This window comes from Drosophila melanogaster, chromosome 3L (genome assembly GCF_000001215.4).
Source record: "Drosophila melanogaster chromosome 3L".
Lineage (NCBI taxonomy): Eukaryota > Metazoa > Arthropoda > Insecta > Diptera > Drosophilidae > Drosophila > Drosophila melanogaster.
Genome location: NT_037436.4, coordinates 21,941,962 through 21,962,290, shown reverse-complemented (window position 1 = coordinate 21,962,290; position 20,329 = coordinate 21,941,962). Strand labels below are relative to the sequence as shown.

Genomic DNA, 20,329 nt, shown 5'->3' with positions numbered 1-20,329 from the left:
AGTCCCGATAAGAAACCTTCCGAAGCCACAGACCCACTGACTATAATTGCAATTACAAATGCCATCAAATGGAATCACAGCAACGCTAACCATTCATAAAATTTTAGGGTCACTATTGTTCCCATTTATTATAACTCATTGTGGGTTCGGCTTTATTTGTACTTCTAATTCCGACAAAGAACTCGGTGCATGTGTTCTTCACCCCTGCTATGGTTAAACACAGTGTTGTTTGGGTTGTTTATTTGTTGTCCGACATGGCACTTCAAAGTTTCTACTCCAGTATCTGCGATATCTGCGGGCTACAACCGAGGCAAAGGTGGGCTACTCGAGTTGACTACAAACATTGAATTGTTTGTAAAGTATGTTTGATCAGTTAAATGATCGGAACATTTACGCAGTTCGTCATGAACAGATTACACTGGTGTCATTATTCATGGCTAAACTGAATTAATATGAAGTCCTAATGGGCTGATTTTTGTTGCCAGATATTTTCATTGCTATGAAATGTCAAATTTGTAAGCAGGGGTATCCCTGATTATTCGTTAATAATTGGTAATAGGTATTGGTAAAAATTGGTAATTGGTAATATCATCCAACTATTTGCATTGCGATTTCAAATATTTCTATGTGTTTCAAAAGCATTATTATACAATAGATAAGTGCGATCTTTGATCGTTTTATTCAAATTATGGTGTAAAATCCCAAATGAGAAGACTTTACTCGTTGAGTTTTTGTAAGAAACTGATTTTATTTGGAAATATCTTCGGTTTAAATAGGTGACATGAGAATCGCATCTTAGAGTAAATGGCCTACGCAGAGGCCTAAGTAAATAGTCCCCGCCTCATCGGGGTCCTACGCTCCGGCACATCTGCCTATCTTGAGCGGCGGTCTCCCACTAAGGGACCTTTTAGGAGGCGGGGAACGATCTCAAGTGACTGACTCATGTAGTGTGCACTTAGATTACATGTTTTTGAGCACTGCACCCATGTCGCCTTAGAACGCCTTTGAACGGAGCCCAAAATTGTAAGTCTTTAAATATATTCGTGTTCATGTGTGAACAATGGTAATTCTTCAGATATCAAATCGATAGAAATTTACAAAACTAATAAAAATATGCAAATTTGTGGTGGTAGTGGTGGCCGTTTTTGGCGGTTTGTGGACGTTAGAGTGGGCGTGGCAACATGGGAAAAAAAATGTCTCCAGAATCTGTATGCTTAATCTCAACCACCTGTTATAGGTCCTTAAATCTTAACGTTCATACGGACAGACGAACATGGCTGAATGGACTCGTCCTTTGATCTCTGATCAAGAATATATATAATTTATATAGTCGGAAACGATTCCTTCTACCTTCCTTACATACATAACGGGTATAATAAGTAATACCGTCCCAATATACCGTCTGATTTGAACAAAATAAATACATTTTCTGACATTTTTAGTTACCGAGACATCTTTAGGTCTAACCAACATTACGAAATTATTTCCTTGATAAATAACATCATTTAAAGAATACAAAAAACGGCAATCATATATAAACCTAAAATTTTAAATTGCTAAAACGCTATTTCAAAATGACGTACTTTTGGGCAATCGCATATGTTTGAGTTGCCATCCCCGACATCAACAGTTGTGTACTCGATACTAATCGACAAGTAGAAATAGTACCACCACTTCCCGTAAGAGGGCGCCACACTGGATGTAGATGTCTACGTATCGCTTACATGTGATTTAAAAAAAGTTATTTTCCTTACTTTTTACCCGTTTGAAATCTATTCGCTTCCGATCCGAGTTGAATTAAATTTTATTACTTACTCGTTAATAAATAATGGCATTGATCGACAGATATACTTATGCATGCGCAATAAATTTAAACCTACATACATAGATAAGTACAACTTGTGGAAGGAGGAGACTACAGATATTGTTTTGGAATAAATAGTACGCACATAATAAAACAAACAAACAAACTAACAAAACTAAAACGTGGCTTCTAAGACTTTAAAAAGTGTGCTAAATGCTGCTAAAAAATATCACGGATATTACGGCGACCTCTCACTCCGCCGCTTGGCCTGATTCAAATCGCGTGCCTCCTCAATGGTCGTTGGAAGCACCTTGTCCGCCGTCTCGGGAAAGGCCAGGGTCAGGAAGCCACTGATCAGGGCGAAGGTAGCGAACAGGATCTGCGGGGCGTAAATGTAATACTTGGCCTGGAAGAGATAAGGGCAGAGAATTAGCTGGTCGAGCCCGCATAGGTAATTCCGTTCTAACCAGTAGAGGGGTTTGTGGGGCCAGCATGGATCCTATCCGTCCCACCATGGAACAGAGCGACAACAGGGTGTTTCGCACGTTTGTGGGAAAGATCTCAGAGGTGAAGAAATATAAGATCTGGAAACTGCAGGTGATGGCCAGCTTTCCAATTAGGAACAGGGCCAGAGAGCCCGCGTAGTTATCTAAGGGGAAATCAGTCACATTCTAGAGAACTATTAGCTGAAAGATCATGTTCCTTCACCTGCTGGCACTGCGGCAGAGGCGCCCATGCAAATGGCACAGAGCAGCATTGAGGCGCAGAGGGAATGCCTTCTGCCAACGCGGTCCATGATGACTAGGGGGAGCAGCAGACCAGGGATCTGGATAAAACCGTTCAGCATGAAGTTGGTGTACTTGTTTCCACCCAGGTTAACCGAGTTCAGGCTAAGACCCAGGGCGATCAGCGTGTGCGTGAACCAGCAAAGGCAACAGTTTGCTATCCGCAGCGAGAAGAATACTACGGCTCGCATTATTGGATACTGGCTCTCGTTGGCCTGGCTGAGCTTCTGTCGATTGCTGGTCAAGAGATCGTTCAACTGCTCCTACGCAGTTCGTCATGAACAGATTACACTGGTGTCATTATTCATGGCTAAACTGAATTAATATGAAGTCCTAATGGGCTGATTTTTGTTGCCAGATATTTTCATTGCTATGAAATGTCAAATTTGTAAGCAGGGGTATCCCTGATTATTCGTTAATAATTGGTAATAGGTATTGGTAAAAATTGGTAATTGGTAATATCATCCAACTATTTGCATTGCGATTTCAAATATTTCTATGTGTTTCAAAAGCATTATTATACAATAGATAAGTGCGATCTTTGATCGTTTTATTCAAATTATGGTGTAAAATCCCAAATGAGAAGACTTTACTCGTTGAGTTTTTGTAAGAAACTGATTTTATTTGGAAATATCTTCGGTTTAAATAGGTGACATGAGAATCGCATCTTAGAGTAAATGGCCTACGCAGAGGCCTAAGTAAATAGTCCCCGCCTCATCGGGGTCCTACGCTCCGGCACATCTGCCTATCTTGAGCGGCGGTCTCCCACTAAGGGACCTTTTAGGAGGCGGGGAACGATCTCAAGTGACTGACTCATGTAGTGTGCACTTAGATTACATGTTTTTGAGCACTGCACCCATGTCGCCTTAGAACGCCTTTGAACGGAGCCCAAAATTGTAAGTCTTTAAATATATTCGTGTTCATGTGTGAACAATGGTAATTCTTCAGATATCAAATCGATAGAAATTTACAAAACTAATAAAAATATGCAAATTTGTGGTGGTAGTGGTGGCCGTTTTTGGCGGTTTGTGGACGTTAGAGTGGGCGTGGCAACATGGGAAAAAAAATGTCTCCAGAATCTGTATGCTTAATCTCAACCACCTGTTATAGGTCCTTAAATCTTAACGTTCATACGGACAGACGAACATGGCTGAATGGACTCGTCCTTTGATCTCTGATCAAGAATATATATAATTTATATAGTCGGAAACGATTCCTTCTACCTTCCTTACATACATAACGGGTATAATAAGTAATACCGTCCCAATATACCGTCTGATTTGAACAAAATAAATACATTTTCTGACATTTTTAGTTACCGAGACATCTTTAGGTCTAACCAACATTACGAAATTATTTCCTTGATAAATAACATCATTTAAAGAATACAAAAAACGGCAATCATATATAAACCTAAAATTTTAAATTGCTAAAACGCTATTTCAAAATGACGTACTTTTGGGCAATCGCATATGTTTGAGTTGCCATCCCCGACATCAACAGTTGTGTACTCGATACTAATCGACAAGTAGAAATAGTACCACCACTTCCCGTAAGAGGGCGCCACACTGGATGTAGATGTCTACGTATCGCTTACATGTGATTTAAAAAAAGTTATTTTCCTTACTTTTTACCCGTTTGAAATCTATTCGCTTCCGATCCGAGTTGAATTAAATTTTATTACTTACTCGTTAATAAATAATGGCATTGATCGACAGATATACTTATGCATGCGCAATAAATTTAAACCTACATACATAGATAAGTACAACTTGTGGAAGGAGGAGACTACAGATATTGTTTTGGAATAAATAGTACGCACATAATAAAACAAACAAACAAACTAACAAAACTAAAACGTGGCTTCTAAGACTTTAAAAAGTGTGCTAAATGCTGCTAAAAAATATCACGGATATTACGGCGACCTCTCACTCCGCCGCTTGGCCTGATTCAAATCGCGTGCCTCCTCAATGGTCGTTGGAAGCACCTTGTCCGCCGTCTCGGGAAAGGCCAGGGTCAGGAAGCCACTGATCAGGGCGAAGGTAGCGAACAGGATCTGCGGGGCGTAAATGTAATACTTGGCCTGGAAGAGATAAGGGCAGAGAATTAGCTGGTCGAGCCCGCATAGGTAATTCCGTTCTAACCAGTAGAGGGGTTTGTGGGGCCAGCATGGATCCTATCCGTCCCACCATGGAACAGAGCGACAACAGGGTGTTTCGCACGTTTGTGGGAAAGATCTCAGAGGTGAAGAAATATAAGATCTGGAAACTGCAGGTGATGGCCAGCTTTCCAATTAGGAACAGGGCCAGAGAGCCCGCGTAGTTATCTAAGGGGAAATCAGTCACATTCTAGAGAACTATTAGCTGAAAGATCATGTTCCTTCACCTGCTGGCACTGCGGCAGAGGCGCCCATGCAAATGGCACAGAGCAGCATTGAGGCGCAGAGGGAATGCCTTCTGCCAACGCGGTCCATGATGACTAGGGGGAGCAGCAGACCAGGGATCTGGATAAAACCGTTCAGCATGAAGTTGGTGTACTTGTTTCCACCCAGGTTAACCGAGTTCAGGCTAAGACCCAGGGCGATCAGCGTGTGCGTGAACCAGCAAAGGCAACAGTTTGCTATCCGCAGCGAGAAGAATACTACGGCTCGCATTATTGGATACTGGCTCTCGTTGGCCTGGCTGAGCTTCTGTCGATTGCTGGTCAAGAGATCGTTCAACTGCTCCTCCGGCAGCGGGCGCTGGTTGATCCGCGCTGCCCGTCGCAGCACATTGGACGCCTTCTCCTCGGCACCCTGACTCAGCAGCCAACGGACGCTCTCCGGCAAGATCCACAAAAAAAGAATCTGCAGCACAGCGGGAGCGTACAGCACCCGGAGCAGCCAGCGCCAGTGCTGCACTTGGGAAGCCAGGAATCCGAGGAAGGCCTCGCCCAGCGCGTAAAAGATAGTGATGATTGTGGCCGCAGCCACTCGCCTCTTCGGGCCAACCAGCTCGATTGCCAACAGAAAGGCGGTGGGGAAGAGGGTGCTACCCACGGCCATGTCCAGGAACTCGAACACCAGGAACATGGAGTAGTTGCTCGACAGCGAACGGATCACGCCCATTAGAGCACTCACGGATCCGGCTACAGCTAGCATGGTACGTCGTCCGTATCTGGGGTAGATGAAGATGCTGTTAGACTGCTAATACTCTTACCAAACAGGGACAGGGACTTACCGATCCGCAAAGTATCCTCCTAGGGGTATGCCCACGAATTGGCCCACATTGTTTATAGTGCCCACCATGGAAAGCTTCCACTCGTCCTCACAGTATATTCCAAACTTAGGAGATGATATGTTAATATTGTTACTTTACTAGTTAAAAGATTTCCACATTTGATTGATTCTATATATTAAATTCATGTAAAAGCAAAAAATATATATGTATTTATATCAAATACGGACCAGCCAGGATACGCGATTAGTTGTGTACATAATATTTGAATTAAATATAAGAAAAGTGATACTTGAAACAAATCATTACAAATATTTGAATCGATGCATTTTTAATACTTTTAGTTCTTAAACCGCAAATGCTATCACGTACATTTATAATACGTGTTTTATTGGGTATAAAGTAATATAGTTAATGAAAATTTTAACATGTGTACCTGCAATGTACACGATCGAGTTTTTTACCTAGCAAGTTATTGGCAATAATCGTTTTAATGATTGACACTGCTTTAATAACATCCTCCTGAAGATAACTCACTCCAACTTGCTATCGAATTAAAAATTTCCCACGGAACTTCCATCAATAGAGTCTATCAACTCACCTACGCCCTTATCTTTGTCTACCCACCTCCGTTGATATGGTCTTTTCCTCGTCCCTGAACTTGAAGTCGCGTCCACAGGTCTCCGACGTAATAGTGAAGTACTCTTTGAGGCAGTATTGTCCAGATGGATCGGTGTATCCCGAGATAGCGTCTGATATGTTGGCGGCGTATCGATGACAGTCATCCCAGGCGGAGTTCTTCTTGGGGATGGTGAAGCCCAGCCAGTCCTCCTCATAGACGCTGCTGGGACTATCGCACTGCGGAACAGTGCACCTGGGACCAATGGGAAGTCTGAGATCTTGACCAGCCATTTTGTTTGATGAACTTTTTGCCTACCTGTGCACAACGGTGCTCGCCGTGAAAACATAGGAGATGGAGAAGAAGGCGTTGAAGAGCATGGGAACGCATAGCAGCACATAGTTGATGATCTGATAGCGCCCGAACTGCCCGATTCGGACTAGAATCGCATCCAGAGAGTTGTCCTCATCCCCACCAGCCGTCTGCGTCGCCGCCTCCGCGTCCGCATGTCCAGTAGTCTTGGAATCGCTCCGCCTGTATCCATTTCCCTCCTTCTGGCTGGTCATAATGTGTGTGATAAAATGTATGTATGTATATCCGTACAATCAATTGACCTCCAGCCACGTGGTGGACGCACTTCTCCTTCTAATCGCTGTTTTATAACTCGCGGCGCGCGATCTTTCCGCCTCGTTAGCTCTGTGGCGTATTTATAGACGCTCTGGAGCGTCTCGCTGGGAGCAGTGCCACTCAACGAATGATTTAACCACATCAACAGTGCTGTGTTTTGATTCTAGTCTTTGATTCTCTTCCGATTGCGGCGCGCTCTCGCGTTCTATTTTTAATCCGTTCGCTCTTCTCCATACTGCCCTCTTATCGGGGTCTTATCAGGCCCCAATCCGAAACTACATATATGCGAAAGAAATGGAAGAGCTTCGACTTTTTATACCCGTTACTCGTAGACTGAAAGGGTATACTAGACTCGTTGAAAAGTATGTAACAGGTAGAAGGAAGCGTTAAGATAATATATTTTTACCCGTTACTCCTAGATTAAAAGGGTATACTAGATTCATTGAATAGTATGTAACAGGCAGAAGGAAGCTTGATCAGGATCAATAGCCGAGTCGATCTAGACTTGTGAGCCCATGTTGCCACTCCCACTCTAACGCCCATAAACCGCACAAGACTGCAACGCCCACACTTTGAAAAATTTTTTTAAATTTATTCTCAGTTTATTCCCCAATATCTATCGATGTCCCAGAAAAATGATTAAATTTCGCGTTCGTATTCAGTCTAGCTGAGTAACGGGTATCTGATAGTCGGGGAACTCGCTATAGCATTCTCTCTTGTTTTATTTTATATTATGCAACTAATTGAATGGTTTTAAAACAAAGAAACTTATAGTAGCTACGAAAATAACAGAATGATAAAATTAAAATTTTGATTAATAATTTAGATTAGATGAATGTTTAGGCTACTGGTGAAGCACTCGCGTGTTTGGTGTGGCCCTGAAACCAATCGTTGTAGCGACTTGAATTTCGGAATTTCGATTGATTTGCTCCCTAACTGTGGGGATGCTGAGGTCGTTAGCGATGTCCTCATTTCTCGCATACCAGGCGCAACGCTCGGTTTTGGAACCTTTGCACTCTCATTATGGTAGAGCTGTTAGCTGGGACTTATTTTCATTTATAGTCACCTCGCTACAGAGGTCCAACAAGTTTTGTGTTTTCCCAGACGCTTCGAATCTACACAGCGAGTTTGCGATAAAGGCTATGTTGGCCTACGTTTTCAAAGGGGTACCCGGTTCGCAGGGTGTATAGTTTAGGACGCAAATCACTACTTTGCGGAATGCCAACTCGCCTCTGACATTACAAGAAGATATTGAGAACCGTTGTGGTTCCAAAAGCCGAGAATTAACACAATCCAAACACTTTAAGTTCTGAATGCAGATATCAATAGATATAAATGGTACGCAGCTATAGCTTATCTCTCAGACGACGAGACATGGTGTCTGGTTCTGGGTGGTGGGTTGTAGCCAACAGCTGTTCGCTCCACTGGGTCAACAAGTTGGCCGACCTTGCACGTTATCTTACGCCATTTGCTCCATGTCATTGACTTTGGGTGTCTGGTTGAATTCACCTTACACTTGACACACCCGCTCGTGTGGTGATTAAGTGGAGGGGCAGAAACTTTATGCCCAATACCAGAGCCCGAATGACAGTCTATTCGTTCGATCCGCCGATTGTCGACCAGATTGATAAATCAATGATAAGTTTCGACGAAGCCACAGTAAGTGGTAGCTCGTGAATTATTGGCGCGTTGTAATTGCTTGATAGATGTACGACACAACCCCTCTGGCAGCCATAAATCGTAAATATCTCGCGGAAAGACTGGTCATCCATCTGATAAGCCCCGATTCCAAACGGAATTAGATAAATACCCAAACTGAGCAATTGTTGATTTTGTAAAGCCCTTTCACCGTAAGCCCCGTTACAATAACAAATTTAGATAACCAACCATCATCGATTAATATGTATACAAATGTGTTTGATATATGTAAAAATATTAATTAGAACAAGTTGACTCATTCTAGTAGAACGTAAATCGATTGTAACCGGTGGCGCCATCTGTTGGCCATGAAGGCTTTGAGTTGGCTTTTTGGAGTTTGTACTAAATATGGGGTACAAAACTGTAATAAAAAGTGGAGAATCGTCGATGACATTGATAAAAATATGGTGTTAAAGCGAAAAAAAATTCATCCAGCGAATGTTTTGGGAAAAACTATCGCTTAAGGTTGATCAACCAAAACAAGGCGGATTCGGTAGTTCTAATGTTGGCAATACGGCGCGTCGTGCATTTAATAACTATAAGGCATTTTCCGAAATAACAGGCGTTGACATCCAGCTCATTTTAAATATGAGGACAATATTAATGTGTCCGTCAAGTCAATTACCTATAAACCTTGGAAAATATGAGCAACTTTGTCATACAACTGGACAAATATCCATGGCTTCCCATGACAACGACAGTCCACAAAATATTGGTTCACTTCAAAGATATCTTGGAGCAAACAGTTCTTTCAGTCGGCTATTTTGGAGAAGAGGCAGCAGAATCGAGGAATAAAATAATTAATTTATTTAAGGAGGGCGCGTTCGTAAACATAAGCGACTACCTCTTCCCCCAGAAGTCATTCAAATTTTAGGTTGCGAATTTGAACCTGATAACGATTCTTCAGACTCTGCTGATTGTGAAGAGGAAGACGACTATGAAATTTTATACAATATTAAAATTGAAAAGTAACTTTAGAAACTTTTAACTTTTATAAAAAAAATGTAATGAGATGGGTGAAAAAAAGACCTGAATAGGAATATATAAAGAAGTCAAAGAGCATAGCAAATGAGCTCGCTCGATCTTAAAGACAGCTAGATGTGAATTTTTGTGTTTGTGAAGCCTTGATATTAGAGAAAAGTATGTTTACCCCCCATAAATTAATTTATTAGTAGCAAGTATTTCATTCTATCTTTTAATATATTCCCGCATATTTTCCTATTAAAAAAGTGTTTATTTTGTAGAGTGTAGTGAAAATAAATTAAAATGTTTTAAATCAATATAATTTCTCTTTATTAAGATTTTCATTTTAATTTCTTGGCAATTGTACGACCATGTTGGAAATCTGACATAGGAACAGCTGGCAAACAAATTTAAAATAAAGTGTTCTTCGGTATTCATAGGTTTTTGCAAATGTTTAATTACTGCAACGTATTTGAATTTCGGATTAAAACTAACTTAATTCTTGTTCAGGGTTACAAGTGAATTGTCTTTATTTACTATATGAAATCTAGGTGTAAATCTACTACGTTATTCTATTCCGCTTGCTTTATTTTATAATCAAAATCAAGGTTTTTGCTGAGAGACCTAGTAACCAACTTACATTCATTACATCCAATTAAACCATTTCATTTTTGCGCTGCGTTGTTTTACTTCTGTGGTCTCTGCCGTAACTCATTTTTACATTGTATTTTCATGTATTCCCATGCACTTAAAAGGCATTTAGCTTTGTTCTATTGCTTCCATACAAAATTTACAGTTTTAAATGTGCAGCTTTCGGTCCTGCACACCATTATGCATGTCACATAAAAGATGAATCTTTTATTTGATTGTTTTTGTTTTAACGTAATCTTCGCCACTGTCGAATAACTTATTAGCCTGAACATATTTTTGGTTCCAAAAACATGAATTTTGTTTGCCCAAACCAAGTATTGCAAGTATTTTAGCCGAGAAAAACTACAAAATCCAAAGTGGGCGACGCGATAGTGTGTATTAGTTAGAACTTTTTAACACTTTTATTCTTGGTATACTCTTGTCCAGGGGGCAAGATTCAGCCAGCGTGGTGGGCAGCACCTTGTTGGTTGTCTCCGGGAAGAACAAAACCAATCCCGAGCAGGTGAAGCCGAATAGGGCGAATAGTAGGTGAGGCGCAAATTTGTAGTAGGGGATCTGTACGGGGAATCCATTGTAACTTGTCGGCTATTAACTTTTAAGCTAAGGTTTAATTACTAGTAGAGTGGTCTGGGGGGACAGCATGGAGCCAAAGCGACCCATACTTGAGCAGGAGGAGAGCATGCTGTTCCTGCAGTTGGTGGGAAAGATCTCGGAGGTGAAGAAGTACAGGATCATAAAGCAAGGAAGTATAGGATTGAAGAGGTCACAGGGTACACTAATCCAGCAAACAACATTTTAGTCTCAGTTAACCACGAATTAGGTCCCATGCTTACCTTCATCCGTGGCAGCCACTGCAAGGAGGAGGACTGCACAAGTGAACTGACAGGAGCTGAGCGACCGTCGCCGTCCTATCCAGTTCATGAGTGTGGTGGCCATCAGGATACCAGGCAGCTGCATAAGACCAGTCACGCTAAAGTTTTCGAACTTGCTCCCACTCAACTGGGCAGAATGCAGGCTCAGACCGAGGGCGATCAGGGTGTGCGTGAACCACATGAAGCAGAACAGGAAAGATCTGACGGAAACTTAAAATGCTTTATTCTCACGGATTGGCTAGATAACCCACAAACTGTCCAATGTTGTTGACGGTTCCCACCATTGACAGCTTCCACTGGTCAAAGCAGAAAATGTTAAACTGTGGTAATATAAATTAGATCGGCGTTGCTGGAAGACACCTTGTATCATACCTCAGCTGCTATTGTCTTTTCGCCGTCCGTCATCTTATAGCCAGCATCGCAGGGGACCCTCTGACCAACATCAAAGCTGCTGACATTGCACGAAGGTTGACCCACGAGGTTGGATCGCACGGCGTACTGCTCACATTGAGCCCAGTTGCCGTGACGTTGTGGAGTGGTGAAATTTAGGAATGGTTCTTCATACCTGGAGTCTAACCCATCGCACATTGTGATGTTGCACCTATGAAGAATTTCCGGCGTAAAAGTACAGCACCATAACCATTTCACTGACCCACCTGTGGGGCACATCGCTGGCGGTGAAGACGTAGGAAATGGAGTAAAAGGCGTTGCAGATGATGGGCAGGCAAAGCAGCAAGTAGTTGAAGACTTGAAAATGTCCGAACTGGCCAATCTCAACGATGATCGCGTCCAGCTGGTTCTCCTCTGACGTCTTCGGTATGTCTATGTCACCCGATCCGGATTTAGGCTCCCCCGAAACCAACTTCGATTGGTCCAGCTTTAACATGCTGCTGTCGATATCGCCAATTGCAGCCAATCCTGCTTAGAATGGCACTCGCGCGATGTCTAGCTCCCTTAATTGGCTAAGCTATTCACGGCGGAGAAATCTGTCCGCAAGTTTTCGCACGTTAAATTACCTTAGGACGGCCACAGAAGCCAGAATTTAATTGCCAGAATAAGTAGTGACTATTAGCGGCTTCAATGCAACCGTATTTTAATGCTGTCAGGTGAATAAATTTTCAGCTCATCGGGAAATAGTAGGGCCATTATAATGTATTTATGCTTTATTGTTCAGATTCAATGAAAGAAGTAAAAATATCACTAGATTTTGTTGTTTTTGTCATAAAAGTGTGCTGGAAGTGGGCAAATAAAAGGGTAGATGAAACCAACGTATAACTAGGTTACAAATACTGCTTAGGTTTTAAAGCAAAGTTTAAAGGAAACTCGGTTGGTTGAAGATTTAGTACAGTTACAAATGCAGGTATAAATGAATTAAATTGAAGTATCGGTCGCACATCTGGTTATACATATATGGCAACTAAAGCATAAGTGCGCGACGAGCTAGTTAATTTTACAACCTACAGCTTGGGAGTTTTCCTCGTCAGCTCAGTTTCATAAATCACCGAAGGCTAGAGTATTCGAATGTTGTGTTTTGTGTCACACATAATTGTCAATAATTAACGCCCTGTTTGGGTGTAACCTAAAATTACAAAGTACATTTCGATCGGTCTGTGGTAAAAGTGGAAAAGCTTTCTTTGCTACGTTAATATCAATCTTATCAATTTTCAATATGATAATTTTGGTTTAAACTATTTTAACGAGGAATGTAGATCGCCTACAGGTTATACATGGGATTACTAGTTGCGTCGAACAGCTGAGTTCCTGTGGACTCGATCATGGACCGCAGGGCAATACTCCGCTGCTTGGCCACCGCCTTGCGTAGTGTTAACTCAAACACATTGTCCTCGTCTATGTTATCCATCGGCATGTGATCCCTGTGACCCTCCTTTAGATCAGGATTCTTAAAGACAAGCTCCTCGTTTTCATACAAGATACATGTCTCGGCAAATTCCGTGGCGAAATATTGTGCGGTGTTGCGATTTTGAATCGCTTCGCTGGGAAAGCATTGCAACAGTTCCTCAAAGCTCAGCTCAGCCACCAGATTGTTTAAAATCTCTGCGAAAGTGTTAACCATTGAATTACGTAAGTATTTTAATATAGTAGAAGCTACAAACCCGTAATGTGTGCCTTCCAATTGGGCAGCGCCTCCTGCTTGCTTAGTATTTTCCGCAAGAGGCTCTCCCAATGCTTTGGCGTAAACCCGCAAGACTGCAAGTAAAGAAATATTTAAAAGTCTTTGATATCGAAACGGCACTCTACATATATACTCTATTCGCTATTTTTCAATGCACGTTATAAACAGTTTCATTATATGAATAAAAGAATACAAAAAGTTTTAGAATGTAAGCCTTACCTTTCCATACTGCCACAAAAAGGCGGGACAGAAACTAAGCAGGTAGTTTATGGCCAAGTTCTTGGGCAACACGATCACCAGAAAACTGTCAATGCCGATTAAATTGGGCGTCTTCTGTATGAAGGCGAGAAACTCCGAGACGATTTCACGATCCACCTTAGTAGAAGCTAACAGACTCTGTATCTTAAGGCTGAGGGTAAGCAACTCGTTATGCCAGCTAAGGAAGCGCACCTCAAACTCTCCGTCGTCCTTGTTCGGATAGCTAAAATCGCTACGCTCAAAAGGCGGAAGGCGGTTAAGATACTGCGGTCGCTCCAACAAGCAGGGAATTGGGCGAATGTAGCCCTTGATGTGGCGATCATACTCCTCTCCGTCAGGTAGCTTATAGTCCGGAATAAAGGGCACATAAATAAGCTTGCCGGCCAACGGATCGTTTGGATTCCTTATAATCGGTTTTGGGCTGTAGTTAGGTGCCATTCCCACCATGTACGAAATGCATTCCATTCGCAGGTTTATAAATTCCTCGCGGCTTGTTTGTTGCTCAACGTCGGCTGATTGCAGATCTGTGATTAGATCACTTAGAGCCTTTAGCCGTCCCATGTACATTCGAAACAGGATCTTGAGACCCTTGAGATTAGTTGCAGTCACATCATCATTAGCCTGAGGCTGTGAGAGCGAGGCATTTGAATTGCGCTTCTGAAAAGGCGAGGACTGTTGTTCCTGCAGCTGGTCGTAGACGATTCTCTGCTGCCTGCCACTGATTGACAGGCTTGCCGATCGATCTTCGTGCGCTGAACTGGCGCAAGAGCTGGATAATGACTGGGCATCCGCCTCGCTGTGCAGCGAGGGAGCCCGCGAACTGCTGCACTCCTCGTCGTAATCGTCATCCAGTTGTGGCGGTGTTTGCGAGCGAATCTCTTGGGGTTGCAAAGACGAGCTAACATCGTAGAGATCATAAAAGTACACCTGCAGAATGTTTACGAACACCTTCTGAGAGGTCTGGTATCCCTTCTGTCCAATGTGCGAGGCGATGTAGTTAAGAAAGAGCTGCAGAATCACGTCCAGCGTCATGCTGTGCTCGATGCAAAGCGCATGGATGAAGGCATCACTGATAGCTTCGAGCAGTGCTGGCTGCTCGTTGGCCAACAGAATCGTCTCACAGAAGTCTGAGAAGGATACTATGGTACTCGGAGCTGGCGTTCCGACTGGAGCTGGTTTGCTCTTTGCCGCCATCCGTCGACTTTTTCTAGCTCGCAAACTTAATGCCTGGGAGTCAGCTTGCTGTTGATTGCGTCGCTGATAGATCACAGTACTGTCGTCGAACAGAACGTTTTTGTGCCGTATTAAAGCTGTGGCTAGGTTGCGTCTCGTGGACTTTGAAACTACCTCCTGAGCCAGCAAATAGTTGGACATACGGCACGCAGTCACGGCCAGCAGAAGATTTTCATCGGGAGAGCTAAATGGTAAACATATTTAACACATTTTTACAGAAATAAGTCTACTTACAGTTTGTCCAAGTATTTCAGGTAGTTTATCAACTCCCCGCTTATTGAGTCCGCTACAACAGGTGAGACTAGCATTATCTGCGCGATTTCCAAGGGTGCATGTTTGATGAACATGTTAAGGAACTCCAGCGAAATCGGAACCTGCTTGTAACCTTGCTGTATCACCCTAGCTGGTGTAAAATACGGAAGAACTGTCTGGTTCAAAAATGCCGACTTCAAACGATCAGTTCCCAGGCAAAGCAGAAACAGCTTAACTGTGTAGATCAGACCCGATAGCTCAAGTGGGATCACGCTTTCTTCGGTGTCCATAAAATTCTGTACGTAGTTATTGAAAATATCTACAAGATGAAACTGACACATTCTGTAGAACCCTGTAGCCTGGAGATATACTTCCTTTTTGCTTGAACTGTTCGAAAGTTGGAGGATAAACAATATAAATATACAATATTATAAACAGACAAAGCTCTTATTTCTAATAATCAAAGGTTACAGTCAGAACAGGCAGTTCATTTATAATCTTAAATTTCATTTACAATATATAAAAGTCGAAAGAATTTAAATCCAAGCCAGGTGTTTTCGGTGTATCAATAATAATGGGAACAAAATAAAATTTTAGAAATAATTAAAACAGTTTTGAAACATATGAAGAGACGGACATGGATGTATCGACTCTGATACTAATAAAGAATATACATACATTCCTTATATGGTTGCAAATTTCTCCTTTACTGCGTTGCAAACTTCTGACTGAAATCAATATTTTTATAATAAAAAAATCTTTTTTAATAAGTGTGGGCGTGACAGTTTGGGACGGTTTCTAGACAGACAGACGGACATGCTCAGATCGACTCGGCTAGTAATCCTAATCAAGAATATACATACATTATCCGGTCTGAAACGTTTTACATACCACCTGTTACATACTTTTCTACGAATCTAGTAAGCGTTTTGCTCTACGAGTAAGATGTATTAAGCCTAAGAAAGCTATGTTCGGCAAGTCCAAGTGCAGTTAAAACCAGGTGATAAGGTTGCGTGCTGATGCTGATCAACAATATTTTTAAGAAGTTTAAGTTTTCGTACCGTATTGAGAAATCCGCTAGTTTTCTGCAGTTTGCCATGAACATTTTTCGAAGCAGCTGCTCTCGCTCCGCTCCCAAGCGCTCACCTTGCAGTGTGAGACTTATTCGCAACATGACATGCGCCTCCTCCATGAGATCAAAAAAGTTAGAGCTGCTGGCACTGCGATAGGATTCCGCAATCCCCTCAAGATCCTCTATGACGCACTCCACCCGAGGTACCTCTAGGTTGTACAGCGTCCACTCGTTGGCCACCGTCGAGGATTGGACTGCACTGCTGCTCCTTAGCAGACTATTGTGTTTCGCCTTCGCTTCGGCCAATAGGCGTGCAGCAATGTTTCTCTTGACAGCTACGACTTGAGTGCCAGGCACTTCGCTCATGCTCCGCCGCTTGTGCTGCTCTAGAGCTGCATTCGTAATAAGCACTAGCTGCTCTCGGTTAACGCAAACGAACTGAACATGCATAAACGCTGCCAGACCCACGACGGCGATGGGGGAACTCACATCCGGAGCGGACTCCTCTGGGAACAAACCGCCAATAGAAGGGTACTCGAAGCGATTGTGAAAGAGCTTGTGACCAATTCGTGAGGTGTGCGTTTCGACGGACTCGGAGGTCACTGCATACACGACATAGTCGTTGATATGGACCTGGATAACAGGTGCCGTGAAGCTGTAGCTGGCCACTGGCTTTTCGTTCTCACTGTACCACTTTCCTTGCGCAGAGAACTGGTACAGAAAGCCGTCCACACTGCTGGCCACGAGGAGGGCGTGTCCTATGCACCTCTGGTGCTGAGAAGACTTAAGCGTCCGGCGGTTTACGTGCTTAAACGTGGTCACAGCACTGGGCACCTGTTGGTTGCCCATGTCATACTCATCGTCCTCCTGGTCTACTTCCTGGCTGTTCCTTTGGTAAATGGCCTTGAGGTCCATGCAACGAAAGATGTCCAGAACGCGCGGTTGATTCTCCGAGGTCTTCATGCAGATCTGCAACAGCTTGCGCACATCATATTGCACCGACGCATCATCCAGATGACTGCTCCCGGATATGCCCCTCACATTCATTGCCTTGGCCTCGTTCACGAGCTTGATTTTAATGTCTGAGGCACGTTGAGGGCTGATGGTGATATCTAGGTTGTCATCCTGACCCTTTCCTGCTCCGTAGTCCGTAGTCTCGTCCCACTGAGATCGCAGTTCCGGCTCAAATTCCCTGCCGTACGCATTGTTCACCAGCTTGGCCACGTTAAAGTCTAACGGTGACCGTCCAGGCAAGGCACCATTCATGACAACCTGTGGTTTTGCACTGCTCGTCGATTGTAGGGAATCGCTGTCGCAGCTCTGCTGGCTGTGACTGGAACTGACCACGCCCCCACCTGCGCCGCTGGCACTGGCCTTACTGCCCAAGCTTAGGGATTCCGAAAGCGGCTCGTCTCCGCCAACGTAGTCGTTATCCAGACAGCTTACATCCTGCCCTCCACTGGCTCTGCTAGTAAGTGCATCCACAACCTTAAAGGCCACGCAGTAGCGATTGCTGAGACAGGCGATTACGTTCTCGGCTAGACACAGACGCACAGGGACGAAGTTTAGTTGCACGAAGAACTTAAAGGGCAGAAAGTCGATGAAAGCGAACCTAGGCTGCGTGTTCTCATGAACGCACTGGGTGTATTCGTAGAGGTAAATCCTGTCACGACTGCTCACAATGATGTTTCCGGATGTCTGGCAGCATTGCACCAGCTCCGGCGGACTGCGCAACGGCAGCTCAATCACATCGATGCTCTCCACCAACGGTGTCTTGGGCGTGGTCATCGAAGCTATTCGAATGGTAATGGGCAGCTCGTTTAGCCGGCTGTCCGGGAACTTCCAGAAGTTGGCGTAGATGCGTACGAACATCTTCGTGTCGTCCTCAGAGCAGACTGTATTGCTGTTGCTGCTTGATGTGCAGCTAATGGTGGAGGAGGAGTGCACCGGACTGCCCGCCTGTTCCTTTTCAAGAGTAAGTAGGTATTTGCCTGAGGAAGATTCATCTTTAGTAGCGTTTTCAGATACATATACATAATATATACTCACCAGCTTCACAGTAAATAAGTTGCACCACTTCTCCCACCGTGGCCAGCGTGCTCCTGCTCGGCGTCCTCTCATCACCAGCGGTGGTGGTGGATTCTCCTGCCGTCTCATTGGATTGTCCAACGTCCTCTGGTGCCGTTCTTGTGTGGTCCTCAGATTGAGCCTGCTTGGCACCTATGTCGTAGATCTCGATGAACTGTTCAGCACTGCTGATGGCTATGCGGTTGTTCCCGATAAGGCTGGCCGCCAGGATGTCACCGTTGAGGGCATACGTCTGCTGCCTGGCAAAGTTGTAGGCCTGCAGGATCTTCACCATGGTGGCTCTCTACAAAAAAGACGATGAATTCTTTTTTTACGGCACTCTAGAATTACAAACTAAGCCCTCAGCTTAGTGGAGTGACTTCATCGCCGGACGTACACAGACTGATGGCCTCACCGTGAATCAGCCACTAGAGCAGGGAGTTCTCTGACTGAGCGTGGGACAGAGAAAGGGAGAAGTCCGAGTGACAGTGGATTGGCGGACCGCTTAGCGGGGCTCAAGTGGTTCTTATTTGGGCATGTGAACCATTAGCATAATTGTGCGCTTATACTGGGGTTAGGGATCGGAAGAGTGGATGTGCCGATGAGGCCTAAGGCTAGCGCATATGGGCAAGCTAGGCTAGGATAGGGCAGTTAAAAAGTGAAGCACTTAAATTTAATAAGAGTTAGCCGCAGAATATTTCGGGATTGTAGATAAAGTCGCGATCAAAATTAAATCTTTAATCGGTAAAAATTTTGTTAATCTACGATATATGTATGTATACTATCTGGAGTCACAAAAAGTAGGGAAGCAAATAAAACTGTGATAAATACATTTTAAATTGAAAATCCAAAAATATCACTCGCAGTACACCTTTTTCATTCACCATCCGTCTTTCAGAATCATAGATATGCAATCGAACTTTTGAACACCTTTTTTAAAAGAGAGAGTGGTACATTTGGTAAAACAAGAACCCGTCCCAACGTCGTGCGGCATCAAGTATTCCAATAGGTCAGTGCTGCACCTTTACTTCAGGTGGAAGTCCTGCGTTGTTGTATTGTACGCTTTGACCATAGAGTAAACAGACAGGAAATTAGGTCACGATAGTATACAAAAACACGCCCTTCCTGATTTCCGCCGCCCACCACCACCGGCATTCTATGAGGCGATTAAAGTGGGCCCGGTATCCCAACCCCGATTCCGAGTAGCTATACGTGAGTTAGCCCAATTAAGCCATTGGACATTCGCTGGACATACCACTCGGCGCATCAATCAAAACAGCCGGCCAGGAGGCGGACACGGAAGTGGCATAGCCGGAAATAGACAAGGATTGAGATTTATTTCTGGTCGCTCGGTCAAATCAATAATTCCCGCGTAATCCGTGCGTTAACCCAAATGAACTTGGGAAATGGAGAAGCCAGAACATGCAAATGTGTGTTACGGCGGGGAATGGGGTCACTAAGAGATGTGTGTGCGTTTTCAGTTGCATTTTGGCAGCGGCTTATATGGAAAAATCAATATCTAAGCATTTTGTTAGAAGGTGCCGCTGGAAACTTGGCAAATAATTTACTCTTTGGCAATGTCTTACGTTTAAACTCGTTTTATTATTCCATACAGAAAAACAGAAGACAGGGTTTAAGGATTTCTGAAATGCATTCTTCTTCGGCGTAGATGTTCCGACAATATATGTTACTTATTATTAGGTGGTAGTTATGCCACGTAAATATAACTCCCAGGACTCCCCGGACTGCACATAATATTTACTCGCGTTTGTTTATATTATTTCCGAGTGAGAAACGACAAACTATAAAATATCCAATATAGTGTGACCAGGTTTTGCTCTAATGCGAAGTACGGATTGGGTAGAGATAAGTATTTTTCAAACTACGCTAGACTACAAAGCATCGATACAAGGGTACGTTATTTAATACTCTCTAATTTTGAATTTCTAAATAGCTTAGTAATAAGAGAGTCTTTAAAAGTATAAAGCTCCACTACTATCGAAAATATGTTTTCAACAAAATTCTTTACTTTTACTTTAAGGAATATCTAACTAAGAAATGATTTATATCGAAGATATA

General features: G+C 43.3%; 2 protein-coding genes, 2 long non-coding RNA genes and 2 pseudogenes across 5 annotated transcripts, besides 7 other annotated features; 1 reads left to right on the top strand and 5 right to left on the bottom strand.

The window, feature by feature from the left end:
- Positions 1 to 94: 94 nt before the first annotated feature.
- lncRNA:CR45757 (long non-coding RNA:CR45757) lies at positions 95 to 420 on the bottom strand. Its single transcript, NR_125036.1, has one exon. It is a non-coding gene; the product is annotated as a long non-coding RNA:CR45757 (long non-coding RNA).
- Positions 421 to 692: 272 nt separating this feature from the next.
- Positions 693 to 1,060: a mobile genetic element.
- A 20-nt stretch (positions 1,061 to 1,080) lies between these two features.
- Positions 1,081 to 1,379: a mobile genetic element.
- A 408-nt stretch (positions 1,380 to 1,787) lies between these two features.
- CR34262 lies at positions 1,788 to 3,037 on the bottom strand (annotated as a pseudogene).
- A 117-nt stretch (positions 3,038 to 3,154) lies between these two features.
- Positions 3,155 to 3,522: a mobile genetic element.
- A 20-nt stretch (positions 3,523 to 3,542) lies between these two features.
- Positions 3,543 to 3,841: a mobile genetic element.
- A 408-nt stretch (positions 3,842 to 4,249) lies between these two features.
- Positions 4,250 to 7,181, bottom strand: CG7458 (uncharacterized protein). Its single transcript, NM_141117.2, has 6 exons — positions 6,742 to 7,181; positions 6,432 to 6,678; positions 5,808 to 5,911; positions 4,975 to 5,744; positions 4,734 to 4,915; positions 4,250 to 4,672 (listed from the first exon to the last, which is right to left on the bottom strand). The coding sequence occupies exons 1-6, from the start codon at positions 6,987 to 6,989 to the stop codon at positions 4,505 to 4,507; spliced, it is 1,719 nt and encodes a 572-aa protein (NP_649374.1). The 5' UTR covers positions 6,990 to 7,181; the 3' UTR covers positions 4,250 to 4,504.
- Positions 7,182 to 7,394: 213 nt separating this feature from the next.
- Positions 7,395 to 7,768: a mobile genetic element.
- Positions 7,769 to 9,083: 1,315 nt separating this feature from the next.
- Positions 9,084 to 9,743: a mobile genetic element.
- A 997-nt stretch (positions 9,744 to 10,740) lies between these two features.
- Positions 10,741 to 12,466, bottom strand: CR7448 (annotated as a pseudogene).
- lncRNA:CR45803 (long non-coding RNA:CR45803) lies at positions 10,743 to 12,190 on the top strand. The gene has a single exon (NR_133300.1). It is a non-coding gene; the product is annotated as a long non-coding RNA:CR45803 (long non-coding RNA).
- On the bottom strand, positions 12,425 to 20,070 carry CG14562 (uncharacterized protein). Of its 2 annotated transcripts, none has more exons than NM_001275270.1 (7): positions 19,837 to 20,070; positions 18,233 to 18,554; positions 16,173 to 18,174; positions 15,094 to 15,498; positions 13,588 to 15,043; positions 13,349 to 13,442; positions 12,425 to 13,289 (listed from the first exon to the last, which is right to left on the bottom strand). In NM_001275270.1, exons 2-7 carry the CDS (start codon positions 18,543 to 18,545, stop codon positions 12,949 to 12,951), a joined length of 4,611 nt encoding a protein of 1,536 aa, NP_001262199.1. In that variant the 5' UTR covers positions 18,546 to 18,554; positions 19,837 to 20,070; the 3' UTR covers positions 12,425 to 12,948. The 2 variants fall into 2 exon arrangements, with proteins under 2 accessions (NP_001262199.1, NP_649372.1); NM_141115.2 differs by having other exon boundaries at positions 12,839 to 13,289.
- Positions 15,914 to 16,035: a mobile genetic element.
- Positions 20,071 to 20,329: the final 259 nt, after the last annotated feature.